This window comes from Ambystoma mexicanum, chromosome 6p (genome assembly GCF_040938575.1).
Source record: "Ambystoma mexicanum isolate Mex_15411 chromosome 6p, UKY_AmexF1_1, whole genome shotgun sequence".
Classification (NCBI taxonomy): Eukaryota; Metazoa; Chordata; class Amphibia; order Caudata; family Ambystomatidae; genus Ambystoma; species Ambystoma mexicanum.
In genome coordinates this window covers 661,208,680-661,227,283 of record NC_090935.1, presented here as the reverse complement: position 1 = coordinate 661,227,283, position 18,604 = coordinate 661,208,680, and the positions used below count along the sequence as shown (strand labels likewise).

Sequence of the window (18,604 nt, the reverse complement as noted above, 5' to 3'; positions counted from 1 at the left end):
GCGCGACGGCTGAAAAGGAGGAGGAGGGTGGATCCTTCTTTTCTTGGTAGGGGGAACCCCAGAAGGTCCCGGTTCTGGGTCCCCCGACGGGAGAGGTTCCGTCGGCAACGGTAGTCTCGTCCTTATCTCTGAGCATAAGGACTGTATAGCCAACAAAATGGCCGCCGAGCTGTCTCGCGGCGCTGGCAGAGGGGAATCCGACGGGCGATCAGGGGCCCCGTCGGTACCCTTGACGATGTCGTCGTCACCTGCGTCGGGATCCATCCCGACGGGCCGGTCTTCTTCCACGCCGAGGCCGTGGCTTAAGACTTCGACCAGCTCCTCCTCCGAGGTTGAGGCCGAATCTACGACGACGCCCTGCCCCCCCTTTTTCTTCCCCACGGGGGATTTCACGGGGGTCCTATCGATGGGCACAAAAGAGGACTCCCTCCGAGGTGGCAGGGAGACTCTGAGCCCCGAGGTCGCCACCACTGGCGTAGCCTCCACAGGCTGAGCCAGGGCCGCTGCGACAGACTCGATAGAGGGCTTGGCCGGATGGATTAAGGCCTTCACCACCTTAGGTGCGCTCACCGCCTTATCCTTGAGGGGGGGGACAGTGCCTCGCTCCCCCTCCGCCTTCGAGCTCGACCGGGGCCTCTCTAGGAGCCTCGCCGGGTGCTCGGCCTTCCTCTCACCCGACCCAGAGCGTTGGCTCGTGGTTGATGGTGCCGGGGAGGGTGCGCCCAGCCTGGCGCCCGTAGAGCCCGACCGTTCGGCGCTCCCGGTGCCAGCGGACTCGCGGTGCTTGGCCTTATGTTGGACCCCCGTCGCCGGGGCGTCCTCAAAGGTCTTAGAAGACCGCTCGGATTTCTTCCTCTTCTTCTCGCCGGACGGGCTCTTCCCTTCCAGCCAGTTGGCGAGACGTTGATGGCGGTCCTTCATGGTCCGCTCCGCCATGTTGCCGCAAAACGCACAGTCCTTCTCCACGTGCGTCTTGTCCTCATGTAGGCAGTAAAGACAAAAAGAGTGTTCGTCCTCCTTGAAGACGTTCTGCAGCTGGCATCCAGGGCAGACCCTGAACAGCTTTCCGGGCGTCGAGCTTCCCTTCTCCTGGGCCATGACCGGGCCTGAGAAACTTCTGGAGTCCTCCAAAAGCGTAGCTCGACGAAATCTTCACCCTTGAGGGGCGCAGACGAATCCGACACGGGTCCCCGTTGATCGGATGGAGAGTCGGTGGAGCTTGAGGCTCTTTTGACCGAAAAAACAAAGTTTTTGAGAAAAAACGTGAAAAAAATAGCACTAACGCTCGAGAGCAATAGCACGAGGATCCCAACACATGAACGTGCGGTAAAAATCTGAAGATGGCTGCCAGAGGCGGTGCTTAGGTAGAGGGCAGTCATTGGCTGTGGTCAGTATGACGCAGAGACCAGTGATTGGTTATTACTACGAAAGACAGATCAGAAACGAAACTGATACTGGTTTTTTCTTTACCGAGGATTCCCAGCCTGACGACGGGGAATATTCATGAGCATGTGAATCCATGCCAGACCCCATGCTGGAGAAAGAGGACTCTCTCCGCGGTGGCAAGGATACTCTGGGCCCAGAGGCTATTTCCACTGCCGTAGTCTCAGCCGGCTTCGCCAAGGTCACAGCGACCACTTCGACAGAGGCCTTTGCCGGATGGATCAAAGCCCTCACCACCTTAGGTGCGTCCTGGGCCTTCGCCTTGGGGGGAGGGTCAGCGCCTCGCTCTCCCTTCGAGATCGACTGAGTCTGCTCCAGCGGCTTACCCGGGTTCTCGGACTTCCTCTTCCCCGAACGAGAGTGCTGGCCCGTGGTCGAACGTGCCGGGGAAGTAGCGCCCTGCCTGGCAGCCGAAGAGCCCGACCTTTCGGCACTCCCGGTGCCCACGGACTCGCAGTGCTTGGCCTTCTGTTGGGCTCCCGTCGCCGGGGCGCCCTCACAGGACTTAGAAGCCCGCTCCGACTTTTTCTTCTCACCTGCTGTGCCCTTCTCCAGCCAGGCGGCAAGGCGGGAACGACGATCTTGTTTGGTCCGTTCCGAAAGGTTCTTGCAGAACGCACAGTCCTTCTCCATGTGCGTCTTGTCCTCATGAAGTCAGTAGAGACAACACAAGTGCTCGTCCTCCTTGAAAACGTTCTGCAATCCGCATCCAGGGCAGCACCTGAACAGCTTGGATCCGGGCGTCGAGCTTCCCTTGTCTTGGGCCATGTCCGTTTAGGTAGGCCGCAGATCTTCCGGAATCCTCCAAGAAGTGTAAACTCGACGAAAACTTCACCCTTGAGGGGCGTAGAGAATTCCGAAACGGGTCCCCATTATCGGAAGTAGAAACGGTGGAGCTTGAGGCTCGATTAAACCGAAAAAATTAGAAAATCTCCTGAAAAGTGCGAAACGCAGCAAAAACTCGAGAGCTAAATCACGAGGACTCCCAACACTTGAGCGTGCGGTAAAAATCTGAGGATGGCTGCCATAGGCGGGGCTTGGGGAGAGTGCAGTCATTGGCTGGGGGCAGTATGACCCAGAGAACGGTGATTGGTTACTACTAAGAAAGACAGATCAGAAACAAAACTGATACTAATTTTTTCTTTACCGAGGATTCCCAGCCTGACGACGGGGAATATTCATGAGCATGTGAATCCATGCCAGACCCCATGCTCGATAATGAATGTTACATGCATGCTGATTGGCTGGGTTCCTGCATTAAAGGCTAGGGTCTTGATGCTGAAGTCAGAGTTGACCACTGGAAGTAACATTCTGAAGAAGGAAGTCTGCAGCCAGCTCCAGCGAATGCCAAGCCGACTCAGTAACTGCTGCAGCTCCAGCCCTTTCTTCTAAGTGACAGGGAACATACAGACCGGACATCTTCCTCCCTTGGACTGGTGGGCCAAACCAGCCTCACAACCGTCTGCAATTTGAGCCATCCCACAAACTTCTGCGACAGTCCAGGCCTGCAAAACCGAAATACCCTAGCACTGGTGGAGTGCATCGTCTCATCGACACAGTTTTGGCTGCCAACTTGTGGGCATCTTTCTGAGTCTAAGGATACTCCATCCTGATCGTAAAAGTCCCCTCAGAAAAGTCAAGGACTGAGAGAAGGAAGAAGTCTGCCAAGTGACAACTGTCACTGCTCCAAAGCCTGGGTCGAGCCTCCACAACCAAGTGCAGTGAAGACCAGACAGTCTGGCATCGCTGTGACCAAGTCTGACCGTCTGCTCCCACCAAAAGTTCTTCATCCAGCCACCAAGGCCAGATTCCCGAACTACAGCTGTGGTCGTCTTACCTTGGGGTCCCGTCTGTGACATTGCTCTTCTTCATCATAGAAGGTACTGTCTAACTCCTGGGTACTTACCTAGGGAGGTTTTGTGTTGCTGTTTGCTCCTCCTGCGCTTCTTAAGTCACGTTGGGGTGGATGACCCAAATGTGTTCTCCTGTGCCCAAGGACACAGCAAATATCTTGTGTAAATATTTATCTGTGTGAACTGTTTTTACTTACCTGAAGTGCTTTATTTTAACATTGACTAGTATCTAGATAATAAATAAGCATATTATTATATAACTACAGTGGGTAAGTGCTTCCTTGTCTATAAGTGTGCTCAAAGGTCTTTGTACTCAACTACAGCCCATCACCCTCCTAGACTAAGCCTGGCTGCTCATCCATTGCTACCAACATACTTCCATAGTTCAAGCCTATACGAAGAGTTGGGACCCTCTGCCCCCAAGTGTCAGTCTACACTCCTACCACAGGTGGACTTTGGTAAAAACTCCCTAACCGCGCCCACCACCAGATCCTGTAGAGGGAAATACCAATCTTTATCAAGGATAAAGCAGAATGGAGTGCCCCAGGCCAACTGTGGGTGAGGGTGGGGCTCAGCAAGTGTTGAACACCTAATAAGAAACTAGAAGGCTGCATCTGATTAACTACTTTGATTAGCAGCTTTTTCACAAATTCCAACATTCGCTGTTTAAAAGGGATTCAGGATAAATATTATTAGAATATTGTTTTGATTTCAATACATCAATTTACTTTTCAGAAATGTTCAGCTGGAGTTCAGCCTCCAGCTTGGGGATATTGCAGCCATCTAGGCACTAGTTTGATCAATCTAACAGTCTACATCCACAGAAACCCACCCGGCTTGCCTGGGATGCCATCATTTTCAGGGCAACCATGTCAAGGTTTGGATGTCAGGTTGATGCGAGTTAAAAATATTATTTCAAAGGATCATAAACGGCTCAGACTCCAGATCTGTATTAATAATGTAAACAAATATTTGTTTAGCATACTGTTTCACCACTTTTGCATTATCAAATTAAATGGTTCTTTATTAACCATAAAAATCGCAATCTGGGTTACTCAAATTGCTGAGCCATTATTACAGCTTTAGTTTTACTTCAGTCGTTGGTCCTTCACACTCTACAGAGTGTCATCCTGATAAGGTTTTCATTTGGCATAATCAATAAAATTCTGTATCAGATTCTTTCTTACCATGTCCAGGGCACAGAAAGGGCAGAGATAGAGTTACAGAGGAGTCATGCAAGGGTCCCAAACGGAAAGGGCCTGGGTTGCGAAATTAAAGCTTAGCAAGTAGAAAGTGAATCTTCCCCTACTCCCAAAGCTCTAATCTTCCCTATTGTTACAGAGCAAATCTCAGTTAGTTTCGGATATAGCAGAAGGGGAAACCCCTGCAAAAGGGCTGCCAGTGAATAGGCACTTGGGCAGCCATTGACACATACAGAAACAGTTAAGAAAAATGCCATGTGAAGCATTGACTAACATTCTGCATTACCTTTGTGTTCCACTCCAAAATGGCTGCCGCTGTTCATAATTAAGCATCTCACAAGTCGAGGTTCATGTCAGCAGCGAAGCCTCATTGCAAGGCAACAAAATCTTTCGATCTCAAAATAAATATTCCTCCCAAGAATGAGAAGTGGATGCAAAATGGCAGCTTCTATTTGTTTCATGGAGCAATCAGGGTGCTTCCAAACTTGGTCAATATACCAGACCAACAGTTACTCTGCTGCAGTGATGCAAGGCCAGGGACACCTCAGAGTTCCACAAAACAGTAGCTCACCTATATCCCAATGGCAAGAAAGCTGCACCCATCCTCGTTGAGGGCTGCCTGAGTCAGCAGACTAACAGCTGAACAAGCGGCCCAGGTGCAGGCTAAATGGTTTAGGTAAGCTGAAAAAGCCAAACACTTAGAAAAAGAGATGGACTGCTGTCCAACGAGGGCATCGTCCCAGTGGACAAAAAGGGTCAATCCATCAGAAAAGACGACATGCTTAAGACACACCTTGCAAAGTTCAGAGGAGCCCAATCAGGGAGGACCATGAAGCAGCTTCCCAGCCCCATTCAACACTAGTTCTGAGATGCAGCATGCATCATACAACAAGGACCTAATAGGTTACCACAGCAAGTGGCAAAGCTGGGCTATTATTCAACTGTCCACAGACCAACTCAACCCCATACTAACTGATAGAAAAGCATGTACTGGAGCAATAAGTGAAAGAAAACAAACTCAAGGTATCCTTACTTATGTCAGCTGTTCGAATTTTAAGGTTCAACCTCTCTGCATCAAGTAGCACAGATAAGTAATGATAAAAGTAAACCAAGATAAGGTTCAGATCAACGGTACAATTCTGTTCTGCAGCATCACAGGAACCTCACTAAAGGAAATTCCTACAAGATTCAGCCTACTGTACATATTTATCTATACACCTTAGCAACATTCTTATCCAGGTCCAAGAAAAAGGTTTTAGCTACGTAGCTTTCATTTTTGCGATGGCAGAATCCTTTATGGATTGCCTTTAATATTGGTAGCAAAATGCAGGTTTCAGGGTGTGCAAAGTCGGGTGAGCAGGACAAATCTTGCCTTTCTTTGCTATACAGGCATTTGAGGACGGTTCAGGCCTCTGTATTTAGCTAGAAACAGACCTACAAAGCACATACATTCTGGTGCTTGAAGGAGTTTATTTAAAATTAGGATGCTTTTCAGTGGTTTTCACATCCTAACTTTAAAGAGTCAGTAGGCGAGGGACTCCATGATGGGTCACCACTCAAGCAATTTCAGTCTATAGTCCACCAACCCATGCTGATGCAAGACTTTAACAAATCCTTAGTTCCTTCTCTCTATATTGTAATTTTGTTGAAAGTAGCTCTAAGCCTCTTATACGCATACCTAAACCTTTTCCTAGGCTATAAACTATTTAAACAATCTACTTTCAACTGGCACTATCTGACAGCTCATTAATACTTCTAGCACACATTTCTAATCCTAGTCCCTTGCAGAAAAGCAAGATTGTTTAACAGCAAAAGGGGCCGTTCCAGGGTTAGAGCTGAGATGCCAGGCAATGGTGAAGATGAGAACTGGAGGGATAGAGACTGAGTGAAAACTGACAGAGGAAACATACGCCCATACACAGCGTTGTCTTGAAAATCAATATTGCACTGAGGAGGACCGTCATTGGTGGAAACACACGTAGGCTGCTGCAGCAATCTTTTTGAACAAACACATATCATTTGGAGAGACCGGATTGATCATTGATAGCTATATCATTGGATACATATTACATAACAATAGTTTGACTTAAAAACTGAATTTAGCACAGGCATTAGGAGACTGAACTCGGTGTCTTAAAAGCAAGATAGTTGGCACAAAGACTACAACAACTAGAATACAATCTCCAGTCCTGATGGGAATTAATCACAGAGTTTGAATGCGCCATCAAATGATTTTACACTTACATCTTGGTGAAGTTCAATGAGAGCACACACCCATTATTCAACACTGTATAAAAGCAAGCAACTGATTTGTGCTAAAATGGCTATGCTGGAAGGTGTCTGGAATATTCTGAATGTGTATGCCATGCATAGAGAAAGGAACATTAGAGAGTGCACGGATAAATCGGGAGTCAATTCAGCCAGTTCAGCTTACAACTAAGAATTTGGCCCTTTGCCTGGATGCGGGGGACACCCAAGAAGTTATGCTGAAAAGGTACATATCCAATGCAAGCACATTTTAAAAAGTTCATCTTGTAGACATTTAATTTTCCTGCATGTTAGGAATAAACAGTATTACATTTTTAAAAATTAGAGAACAGGATATCTTACATTCCAGTCCCCTGTTAGGAAGTCAGCAATACTCAGGTATTCGCTAGCTCGGACAACGTCATCCATTTCAGTGAAGAAATCTAAATAGTTTTGCTGAAGATATAAATTAAAGAAGTCACCAGGCATGTGCGACTTTTCCACAACTGCCTAGATGAAATGGAAAAGAATCCTCTATTAGATAAGCAACTACCAAAAAATACATGGTGAAAGTTTTCAAACATAATACAAACAAAATAACAGTGTATGTGGATCAATATCTGTACTAGGTCTGGCATTACATTGCTTTCAAATCTAGAAGAACAAATTGCTTGCATTTGCCAATGTCCTTTATGAATACTATATTCCTCTCACAGAATCATCATCTTTGAAATAGGTATAGGCGCAGACTGTATCCTAAAATCTTTAAATAGCCACTATGGGGTGCCGCTGCAAATCCTTTGTAGGCTCAGGTATGGCGTCATAGGAGCAGCATGTGACATGGCACATATATATGGGAAAAGTTCCATACTTTTAACAGGATTTTTTTTCAGCAGCTTGTATCTATCTGTTTTGGAGTCACAACTGTCTTAGTCCAACATCTAGTGGTTGGCCCAGAGAATTACACTTTTTTTTAAAAACTAAACTGTAGGCATCAACAGCAGCGGATCAGTAACGGCACCACATATCCATGCTACCCAGCATGTTGCTTCCAACCGATGCCTTTCTCAGAATGTTTATTTTCACCTATTAAAAAATGTGTTTGTGCAAAAATATGTATCGAAGCATTTGTATTTGCTATTATTGACATTAATGTCCCCATCTGCAGGGAAGTTTGGACATGGGACTAAAATTGACAAGCTTCAAAATACTGTTGCAAGTAAATCATGTTTCTTGTTTCAGTTTGTTAATCGGTTTTATATTTGCATGCTTTTTCTGGATTAGCTACAAAACCAGAGAGCGACGTGTGCACATAACGCTTTAATTGATTGCACACACACTTTGGAGACACTGTTTATTATGTCAACACCATTTACCGAGGGTGGCAGCAGCACCTTCATGTTCTGACCATGAACACAAAGCTCTCTTGCGAGCGGGAAGATAGTGTTGCATAGGTTCAAACACATGTGTTTGAAAATATTTTCTTTTTGCACTTTTTCTCTATAGAGAAAGTTGCTGGTTTTGAACCCTGCCCTTACATTTTGGAGGTCAGTAAAGCCTTCTTTCTTCCCTTGCCCGTTTTGCTCAGTCTTATGGGGAAACTGACTAGACAATATAACTATCTATATGCGTCTATTTTTGAATTCTTGCATTTTTACAATTGCACTCATCACCCTACAGTGAAGTGCAGTTAATGATACTTTGTATCCTTAAATCTTTCTATATAATGGCTTTTTGGTTACTTTGACAATGTGCCTAAGACATGCTGGAGGAAGCTGCATGATTTGTACTGTTTTAACGTCATATTACTTGTGCATTTCTACATTTACTGCAAATGACTTCTAAAGATGGCTACTAAAGCTAGCACCGTATGATGGCTGCGCCACAAGTTTTTTCGCTTGTTCTTAGGCCTTCTTCTGGTCTTCTCAGGCCAGGAAAGGCCTTATATGGAAATCCCTTTCCCGGAGAAAGCTGTGGATTTCGCAGGCTCTGGTGCTCTGTGTGCGCGTGTGAGAGTCAGAGGAGGGGGCTGGGACTGCCTGGTCCCAATCCACAAACTCTGGCTCCTGAAAGTCTGTTGCTGGGCAGATATGGTGACCAGTGGTTGCCCAGTATTTGACAACCCCAGGCTGTTTGAATGGTGCAGGTCCTTACCCATTGGTGGTTTGGGGCTTGCTCGCAGCCTGAATCTTGGACCAAAGTGGGACTCCTGCAAGTGTTCCTTTGGGGGTGGAACACTGGGTTAAGGATCCTTCCCCAGGCCTATACTAGTGTGTCTGATTGAATTGAGCACTCACCTTAACTTTACTGAATGCTGATCTAATTTTGGAAACATTCTAAAAAGCACCATCACAGCCCACTGCATCCTTTCTAAACAGACATACATGAGGGTGCAAAACCTTGGAACTTGTGACTTTGGCCATAAGGCACCAGAACATCTCAGTATTGGACTTACTGATATTGGGTGGGAAGCTGTCCTTGTGTTGGCTCTCTGCCTATCGTTCTCTGCATCTAACTACTCACCTGTATTGCACTGGTAATTAATGTGCAACTTTATTCTCCTATTCGTGAATGTGCATATATATAAGATGTGGTTTTGTGTGACAATACTCACCCATGTTTCTATATGCTTAGCGTGTAACTAAAGGGCCAATAAATAACTATATTTTGAAATACAATCCAACTTGAATTACTGATGTTGCTCTGTGTGGACATATTGTAGCCCTAAACCACTCTCACACTTTTCTTGAGACTAAGCTTTGACTGCTCCCCTAACTTTCTTTGATTGGGTTTGGGCTAACCTCTTAGTGTCTTCCGGTTTACCATACATTATTATTATAATTGTTCTTTTATAATGCGAAATTAGTATCAGAAATTAGCATTATCAAATGTATCTGTTTCTACAGTCCTTTTGAATGAATGAAGGGGGCACACTGTTTTGGTATGTACAATAGGCAAGACAAACATGAAGGAAGAAGCCAGGGAAGGACTCCGAAAAGACCCACAACCAAACATTACCCCTACTATAGACATCAACCCAGGGACATGCACTATAGCGGCTGAGGGAAGAGCATTACCCAATTAACTGGCACCCCAGGAGGCCCTAAAACCCTTCAACCATACCCATCTCCACCAAGGGAAGGAGGCAGGCCTTCACCACCTCATGACCATACACCGCTAGACAGAGAGGAAAGCTACCACCATGCGCAGAACCCAGCAAATGAACCACTACAAACGCCCAGCACACAGCACAGGCAGAGATGTAAATCACAACCCAAGCTCAGCGAATGGTGCAAACCGAACTGAAGCTGTCAACAGGACATCACAACTCTTGCTCTTCCTCTTTCTGCCATGCCTTACTAACCCACCCCACACTCCTTCCTTTTCAGCTCTGCCAGAGGACCACTCTCCGGAGGTACTAGTGCGTTGTATAAATAATCTTTAACTTTAATATTACATTACACTTCTAGATTTCCAAAACTCAAAAGGTACTGTGTAAAAATGAACAATGCATGTAATAAAATCAAAGAAAGGTTGAAAATAAAGAAAAGCAGGCCAAATTGTCTTGCCTTTCTTTACAGTAATTTTCAGTATTTAGTTATTATTTTCATTGTGTTTTGCATTTTAATTAATTTGAAAAGCACCCAAATAAAGGAAAAATAAGCCAATCCCAAACTGCATTGGAAGAGGTGAGAGTCAAATGAAGTTCTGATGGCTTCTAACCACCACTGCAGTACTTACATCTTCATAAGAAATGCCATCAAGATGAAGTCAGGAGAAGAACAAGTTACTCTCTTACCTGGTAATGTTCTTTCGATGGGATGGTCCGACGACGTTTTCCATATCTGTGACAGGTAATGTCCACAGCTGTGCTGGTTCGGAAAATGTTTGGCGTCTGCGTCCTGCATCGATGACGTCGATGCGCCGTCCTCAAGGACCTCCTCCGACGTCACCCGATGTGATAAGTAGGACGCACGACGCCCGTAGCCTCAGTTGTAGTTTTTTCCCCCAGAATGTGTGACACCAGTTTTCTGCCAGTCAGACACACAAGGCCTTGCGGACTGCAAGCTGCAATCGCATAAGAAATTCTGCAGCAGGGAAGGTAGGAAGGGAGCGATATGGAATACGTCGTCGGACCATCCCATCGAAAGAACGTTACCAGGTAAGAGAGTAACTTGTTCTTCGAGGGGATTGGGTCGTCCGACGTATTCCATATCTATGACAGACTCCCAAAGCAGTACCAAGCAAGGAGGTGGGAAAATAATTTAGAACCCAAATTTAGCATGCCCAATCAAATTGCAGAATAAAGGACTGCCTTGCCAAAGGCCAGATCCTGCCCTCGGATGGAATCGAGGGAGTAGTGACGTACAAAAGTATGTACCGAAGCACATGAGGCTGCATCACAGATGTGACAAATAGGAGCACCCCTCTGCAGGGCAGTAAACGCAGCCACACCCCTGGTAGAATGGGCCCGCAAGCCAGCCGGAGGGTCCTTACCCGCCAAGCGTTAACACTCGGAGATAGCTAAAATAATCCAACGAGACAAAGTCTGTTTCGTCACAGCTTGTCCCAAACGCTTTCCAGCGGAACCAATGAAAAGTTGATCGTCCACTCTGACCCGGGACATGCGCGAAATATAAAGGCTCAACGCTCTCCTAGGATCAAGCCTATGGAGACTCTCCTCTTCCTTACCAGGATGTGGAGGAGAATAGAACGCCGGAAGAACCACCTTCTGGCTCAAATTAAATTCCGAAACCACCTTCGGAAGAAAGGAAGGACGAACTCGAAGGACAACCCTGTCCTTATGAAACACAGTGAAGGGTGGCTTAACTGAAAGCGCCTGTAACTCACTCACTCTGCGAGCGGAAGTAACCGCAACCAAAAACACAGTTTTCAGAGTTAACAGCCTCAAAGGGCAAGAATGCAAAGGCTTGAACGGAGCACCCATAAGAAACTTAAGAACAAGGTTCAAATCCCAACCTGGCACCAGAAAAGGTGACGGATGGAACACATTAGTGAGCCCTTTCAAAAACGAAGAAAAACGAAGAAATTAAAGGAATCTTAAAATAGGAACATTCTTCAGACGAGCGCTTAAATATGGATAGTGCCGCCAGGTAACCTTTAATGGTCCCCACTTGCAAGCCCCTGTGAGCCAAGGAAAGCAAAAAAGACAGAACCATGGGAATGTCACACTCAAAAGGATCCACATTCTTACCTCTGCACTAGTCGCAGAACTTCCGCCAACGGCAACGGTACAGAGACGTAGTTGCCGGCCGCCTGGCCGAGAGCAACACCTCCATCACGTCTTCAGGGAGGTCCCGATACTTATACCTCAACCTTTCAGAAGACAAGCGTGAAGGTTGAGGGATCCGACCTCTGGATGGAGAACCTGACCCGCCCCTCCCGTGAGAGCAGATCGTCTCGGTAGGGAAAACGACGTGGAGGGCAGATGGACAAGTTGAGAAGGTCCGGGTACCACGTCCTCTGGGCCCACGCCAGAGCAATGAGGATCATCCGGGAACCGAACCTCCGTAACCTCCGCAGTACTTGCGGGATGATGGGGACTGGAGGAAACGTGTACAGCAGTGGGAATGACTACTCCACCACCAACGCATCTCCTAAGGCTCCTTTTGGAGGAAGTGCCCGCGAGCAGAACCTTTTGCACTTCCCGTTGACACTGGAGGCGAAGAGATCCACTTGAGGGGTCCCCCAAAGGGCGAAGATCTCCAGGAGAATCTCCTGAGCCAGCTCCCACTCGTGAGAGATCGTGCTCTGCCTGCTCAGAGCGTCCGCCGTCTCGTTGTCGTCTCCGGCCAGATGAACAGCCGAGATCGAAACTTCCTGCTGGATAGCCCAGAACTCGAGCTGCATCGCCTCCCTGCACAGAGGAAGTGACCCTGCCCCCCACCTTTTTGTTGAGGTAGTGCATGGCCACCGTGTTGTCCGTTAGAATCAGGACACTCTTTCCTCGCACAGTCGGCAGAAAAGCCTTCAGGGCTAGCCCGACAGCCCCCAGCTCCAACAGATTGATATGGAGTCTGGACTCCGACGGAGACCAACGACCGCTGACTGTCAACTCGTTGGCATGAGCTCCCCATCCTGTGAGGGATGCGTCCGCCACGATCGTCACCTCCCGCCAGGTAGCCAATATGGAGCCCCCTTCATCAGATTGCCTTCGACGGCCCACCACAGAAGGTCCTGGGTGAACGAGGGCGGCACCTGAGCAGGGTCCGACATCCTGCCGGAGGACCGAGACCACTGGAGCTTGAGTGCCCATTGCAAAGATCTCATCCGCCACCTGGCCTCTGGCACCAGAAGAATGCAGGATGCCATGAGGCTGAGCAGTCCCAAGAACTCGGACGCTGGGAGAGTCTGGGCAAGTTGAAACTTGTGCACCATCTGCTGAATGTGAAGAGCCCTCACCTGGGGAGGAAAACACAGCCCCAGGGATGTGTCGAGCACTGCTCCGATGTACTAAAGCCGCTGTGTTGGCGTCAAATGGGACTTCTTTAAATTGAGGGAGAAGCCCAGCCTGTGAAGGGAGTGGCAGGTGACGGACAGATGATCCAGGACTTACTCAGGAGAGCTCCCCCTGATCAACCAATCGTCCAGGTAGGGGTAGACGTGAATTCCCCCCCCCTTTCCTGAGATGCGCTGCCACCACCACCATGAGCTTGGTGAAAACCCTCAGGCCGAGGTCAATCCGAACGGCAGGACCCAAAACTGAAAGCGCGAGTCGCCAACCGCGAACCTCAGGTACTTCTTGTGCTTGGGATGGATCGGCACATGGAAGTAAGCATCCTTGAGGTCGAGAGACACCAACCAGTCCTGAAGTTGGTTGAAGGGCCTGGAGGACTTGAGAGAGAGTAACCATCTTGAACTTGTCCTTCCTGAGGAGTTTGTTCAAACCGCGCAAGTCCATGATGGGTCTCAATCCCCCGTCTTTCTTCGAAATCAAAAAATAAGGGGAATACCATCCCTTGTTCCTCTCCGCTACAGGCACCAGTTCTATGGTGCCTTACTCCAGCAGGGCTTGAATTTCCTGCGCAAGGAGCGGATCCGGACTCTTCAAAGAGAGGTTCCCAAGTGGATTGTCGTGAGGCCTCTGCCGAAAGGGAAGACAGTAGCCATGGGTTATGATCTCCAGAACCCACACCTCTGAAGTAATGGCACGCCACTCTACAAGATGCTGTGCCAGCCTTCCCCCAACCGGCGAACCATGGGACCTGGCCTGAGTGGTAGCGGCTGCGGCGTTGCCTGAGGGCAAAGAGGCAACTGCCCGAGCGGCCTTGGCACCTAGAGTACCTTGTTTTCCACCTCTGGCACTCTTACGGTGGCCTCTTTGACCGACAGCTCCTCTCGCTTTACTGAAGGACAGTAATAGCGAAAGGAACCTCCCCTCCATTGCTGTCCCCTAGGACGAAAGGGCGGAGGTTGTCGAACTGCAGTGCCCTACGACTTTGCTGCAGCTTTGGAGGTCTGCAACCTCTCAAGGCTCTCGTCAGCCTTGCTGCCAAAGATGCTCACCGTCAAAGGGCATGTTGAGGAGCCGGGACTGCACATCAGGAGCGAACCCAGACTTCCACAACCACGCAAACCTGCGTATTACGGTGCTCGCCGCCATGGACTGGCTGACACAATCTGCCATGTCCCAACCCGACTGAACGGCCTCACACATGGCATCCTTGCCATCCTGACCCATAGCAAGGAAACCATCCCGTTCATCCCCTTCGGGAATATGTTCAGCCGCTAATGCAACACAGTTCCACAGAGTGTGTGTGAAACGAGACAAGGCACATACGGAGTTGGCTGCCTGAGGCGCCATACCCCCAGAAGAAAACACTTTCTTTGCCCAGTCATAAAAACGTTTGTCGTCCCTATCCGGAGAGATGGTAGGGTACGACGCCTGCTTTACTGGGGCCGTAGCCGCCTGCACCACCAAACTCTCCGGAGTGGGGTGCCTGGACAAGTAGCAGGGATCGCTACTGGCTGGACGGTATTTTCGCGACAAAGACTTGCCCACTGCCGGGAGACACTCCGGAGCAGTCCAAGCCGCCGCCACCCTTCTCTGCAGAGCCATATGAAACGGCAGTACCGGGTCAGTGGGGGGACCAAGATCAAGGATGTCCGTGAGATCATCCTGAACAAACTCCCCTGGGGGAGCCGACCATCCCAAGTACTCCGTGACCCGAGACATAAGGCGCCGGTACGAAGAATCGGCATGAGTGCCAGGCTCCGGCCTACAAAACTCCACCTCCGGAGAGGTGTCCAGTCCACTGGCATCATGCAGTGACTGCCTCAGGTGAAACTGGCTATGGCCCGAGAGAAGCTCATCTTGCACCGTAACCGGAACCAAGCCTTCATCAGAGCCTTCATCACCCTCTGAAATGTACTCCAGGTGGTGAGGGGAAGACACCTGGGGACCAAAGCTATGCCTGACCTTAGCCAGAGCCTTTCTAGGGGCTAACCCTGTACCACGGGGCCCCTCCGACACCACCGCCTCGAAAGGCGTCGAGGGCGCCGAACGAGTTGGCGCCGGCGTTGAGTGAATCGGCGTCAACATCAGCTGCAGCGCCGCCAGCATCGACGGCGTCGACACAGGCCTCGAAGCCAGAGCTCCGAGTGCGTCTCTCGACGACCTAGGCGCCGACGACCCCCTCGGAGGCAGAGCCTCGAGAGAGATCGTTGACGACCTCGGCGCCACAGACGTCGACGTCTTCCTCGAAGACGGCACAGGATCATGCGGTCTCGAGCGCGACGAGGCCCGGGACCTGGAACAGGCATGGCGAGAACGGCTACCCTTGTCCGAGCGGGACCTCTCCCGCGTGCCGTGCCGACCACCCGGGCCTGAAGGCGTATGGGCGTTGTCTCTCGACCGGTGCCGACCGACCCCACTCGGAAGCGCGGACGGACCGGTGCTCTGCGATTCGAGAATCCCCAACATTTTCTTCCCGAAGGAAGTCCATTCCTCCGGTGCCGCTTGCATGGTGGGATAAGCGACGGGCAGAGTCCTCGGAAGAGGACAGGGAAGGTGACCGATGCCGGCGCTTCCGGGAATGCCTCGAAGAGGCAGAGGAGTGGCGAGACCGACTCCTGGAAGGAGACCCACTGGACTTCCGACGATGACGCGGAGAGTCGCCTCTCGAGTCATCCGTCGAAAGCCCCGTAAACCTCGACTTCCGGGACTTAGACACCCGACCTACCGACAACTTCTTGCGCTCCCGCAAGGCCTTGGCCGTGAGTGACTGGCAGTCGACACAGTCGTTCATATCGTGGGCCTCACCGAGGCACCAGAGGCAGGCATCGTGCGAGTCTGTGACCTACATCTTGGACCCACAGTCCCGCATTTCTTGAAGCCCGGACACGGGGTGGAAGACGAGGTAGACATCGTTTCATGAACAGGTTTTCACAAAAACCGAATAGGTTCAAAGGTACCGAGAAGAATACAACAAACTCCAAAGAGTCGAGGCGTACCGAGATTCTCGAAGTGAAGACGTTCGCAGAAAAAACGGAACTGAGGCTACGGGCGTCGTGCGTCCTACTTATCACATCGGGTGACGTTGGCCGTCGGAGGAGGTCCTCGGGGACGGCGCATCAACGTCATCGACACAGAACATTTTCTGAAGCAGCAAAGCTGTGGACATTACCTGTCATAGATATGGAATACGTCGGAGGACCCAATCCCCTCGAATCATCAATTAGCTTCAACCCATTGCAATGCACTATCCTAGAAAGAATGACATTGCACCATAACGCAGTACACGAGGCTCACTGTTGTAAAGTGTGTTTTTTGTTTGTTTGCTGTTCGTTTATATTGTTACAAAATTAACAAAACAACTTCGGCTCTGGCAAAACAGTGTGCATGGGCAGTGTCAACCCTACAGATAAGAGGTGTATCGGCCACTTTTACTTCCTAGAAAATAGCAAATACTCCCAAAAAATAAAACAAAAAATAGGAACGACATGTAGAATGTTGAACCGCTGCTTTCACCCTCACATCTCCATGGATATTTTTGGACCAGTAGTGCACGTAGTACCACAGGAAGAAACTAATATTTTAACTGCCTGATTGGAAAAAATAAAACAACTCTTCTTACATTATTGAAACCCACCTTCAGTGATTTACTGGTTGGTAATTTAAATTACATGTTCAGCAATCCATCTGATACATCTACCACAGCGCTGGTCCAATCACATGACACCTGTGCGTTTATGTTCGCCCCACCCCCCCAATCCTACTTATAGGGGAGGTAATACATTGGATAGGAATACATAATGTTTACATCTATACACCAATTATTATGCCCTGTCCTTGGTCTAATAATCCAGCTGCCTCCTTTGCATTGTTCGTAAAAAAACACAAAGATAAAATGTTTTGTTGAAAAAAAGAAAAAAATATATTTTTTTGTTATATTCAGGAAAACCATACAACATCATCACATAAAAACACATCACCACAAGTTTCAAATATGCACAAGGGGATCATTTGCACTTTTCCGGGTTTTTTCCCTCTGAGATGAACCCATTGCTGCAGTTACGAGGGACTCTGAGCCTCTATTGGTCCATTCAGATTTAGGGCCTATTTGAGCCAAGAGGACATGGGAGGACGGCGAGTTAGTCCAGGGCATTTCTCAGCGTATTACATAAAGGGAGCCCATGTGCTCTGAAAGCTTGTGATATTTCCCAAGCGCATTGCAGTGATTTTCTCCGACACCAAGCATTTTGTCCACCACATAAGTAACAACAGGCCTTCAGGGTGCTTCCATAACCGAGCTATGGAGATCTTAGCTGCAGTAAGGAGGGGGGTGATTAACTTCGCTATCTGACCTGTTAAAGGGAATGCCCCCTCCCCACTGCCTCCCAATGATACTATGCCTGGGTCCCATGTGATTTCCAGTCCCGTGATCAGTTTAATATGTTCCAACACCACTCGCCAGAATTCTCTGGCTTTTGGGCAGTCCCATAGCAGATAAAATAGGGAGCCAGTATCTGTGCATCCTCTCCAACAACCCTCTCCAATGTCAGGGTTGCTTTGTTTAACAACTTAGGAGTAACATAGAACCGATCACATACTGTTCAACCAATACCTGGCACTTCTTGCCCACCGCATTCCGCTCTCTGCCCCAACTTCCAGTGCTACGCGTATGACACTCAGAGATGAGAGAGGGAGAAGAGGTGGCTGAAGGTAGCCTGAAAATGAGCCGATTGTCCGACCATCCAGGAGTGGTGTGTCGGCAATGATCTCTGCTTAATGCCAGTAAGACTGAGATTGTCCTCATCGGCACACCTGCTCCCTCTTTTCCGGTCACTCTCTGGCCAGCCTCTCTTGGCCCACTTCCTGCTCCCACCTGCGGGGCTAAAAACCTCAGGGTCATGTTCGGCTCCACACTCTCCTTCTCACCTCACATCTCGGACGTCTCCAAGAAGTCACACTACCAGCTGCACCTCCTCAAAGGTAATCTTCCTTTACTCTCCTTCCCCCAGAAGCTCATTGTCTCCAGAGCTCTGGTTTCTCTCTAGGCTGTACTATTGCAAAAGTCTCTTTCTAAATCTGCCTGCTTCTACTCTCCGCCCTCTGCAACTCATCCAGAACAGGACTGCGAGACTGGTCCTTGGCCTGATGCCCAGGGATCGTATCTCTCCAGGACTGAAATCTCTGCACTGGCTCCCAGTGGCTGCAAGGATTAAGTTCAAAACCCTCTGTATTGTCCACAAGGCCTTCTGGGGTCTGGGGCCTCATTACCTTCAACTCTCTCTTCCTAAATATCTTCCTTCTCGAGCTCTTCACTCACTCGCCTCCAACTCCCTCAGGGTCAGTCGCTTCTCCAAGCAACGAGTTGGTGATCGATCTTTCTTCGG

General features: G+C 49.0%; 1 protein-coding gene across 3 annotated transcripts in view; it reads right to left on the bottom strand.

The window, feature by feature from the left end:
* RAD17 (RAD17 checkpoint clamp loader component) overlaps positions 1 to 18,604 on the bottom strand; it is a 1,130,765-nt gene that overhangs the window by 297,510 nt on the left and 814,651 nt on the right. For all 3 annotated transcript variants that reach the window (XM_069627538.1, XM_069627537.1, XM_069627539.1), the window contains one exon: positions 7,109 to 7,255. In XM_069627538.1, the coding sequence (XP_069483639.1) occupies positions 7,109 to 7,255 (147 nt within the window). The remainder of the gene's footprint in view (positions 1 to 7,108; positions 7,256 to 18,604) is intronic.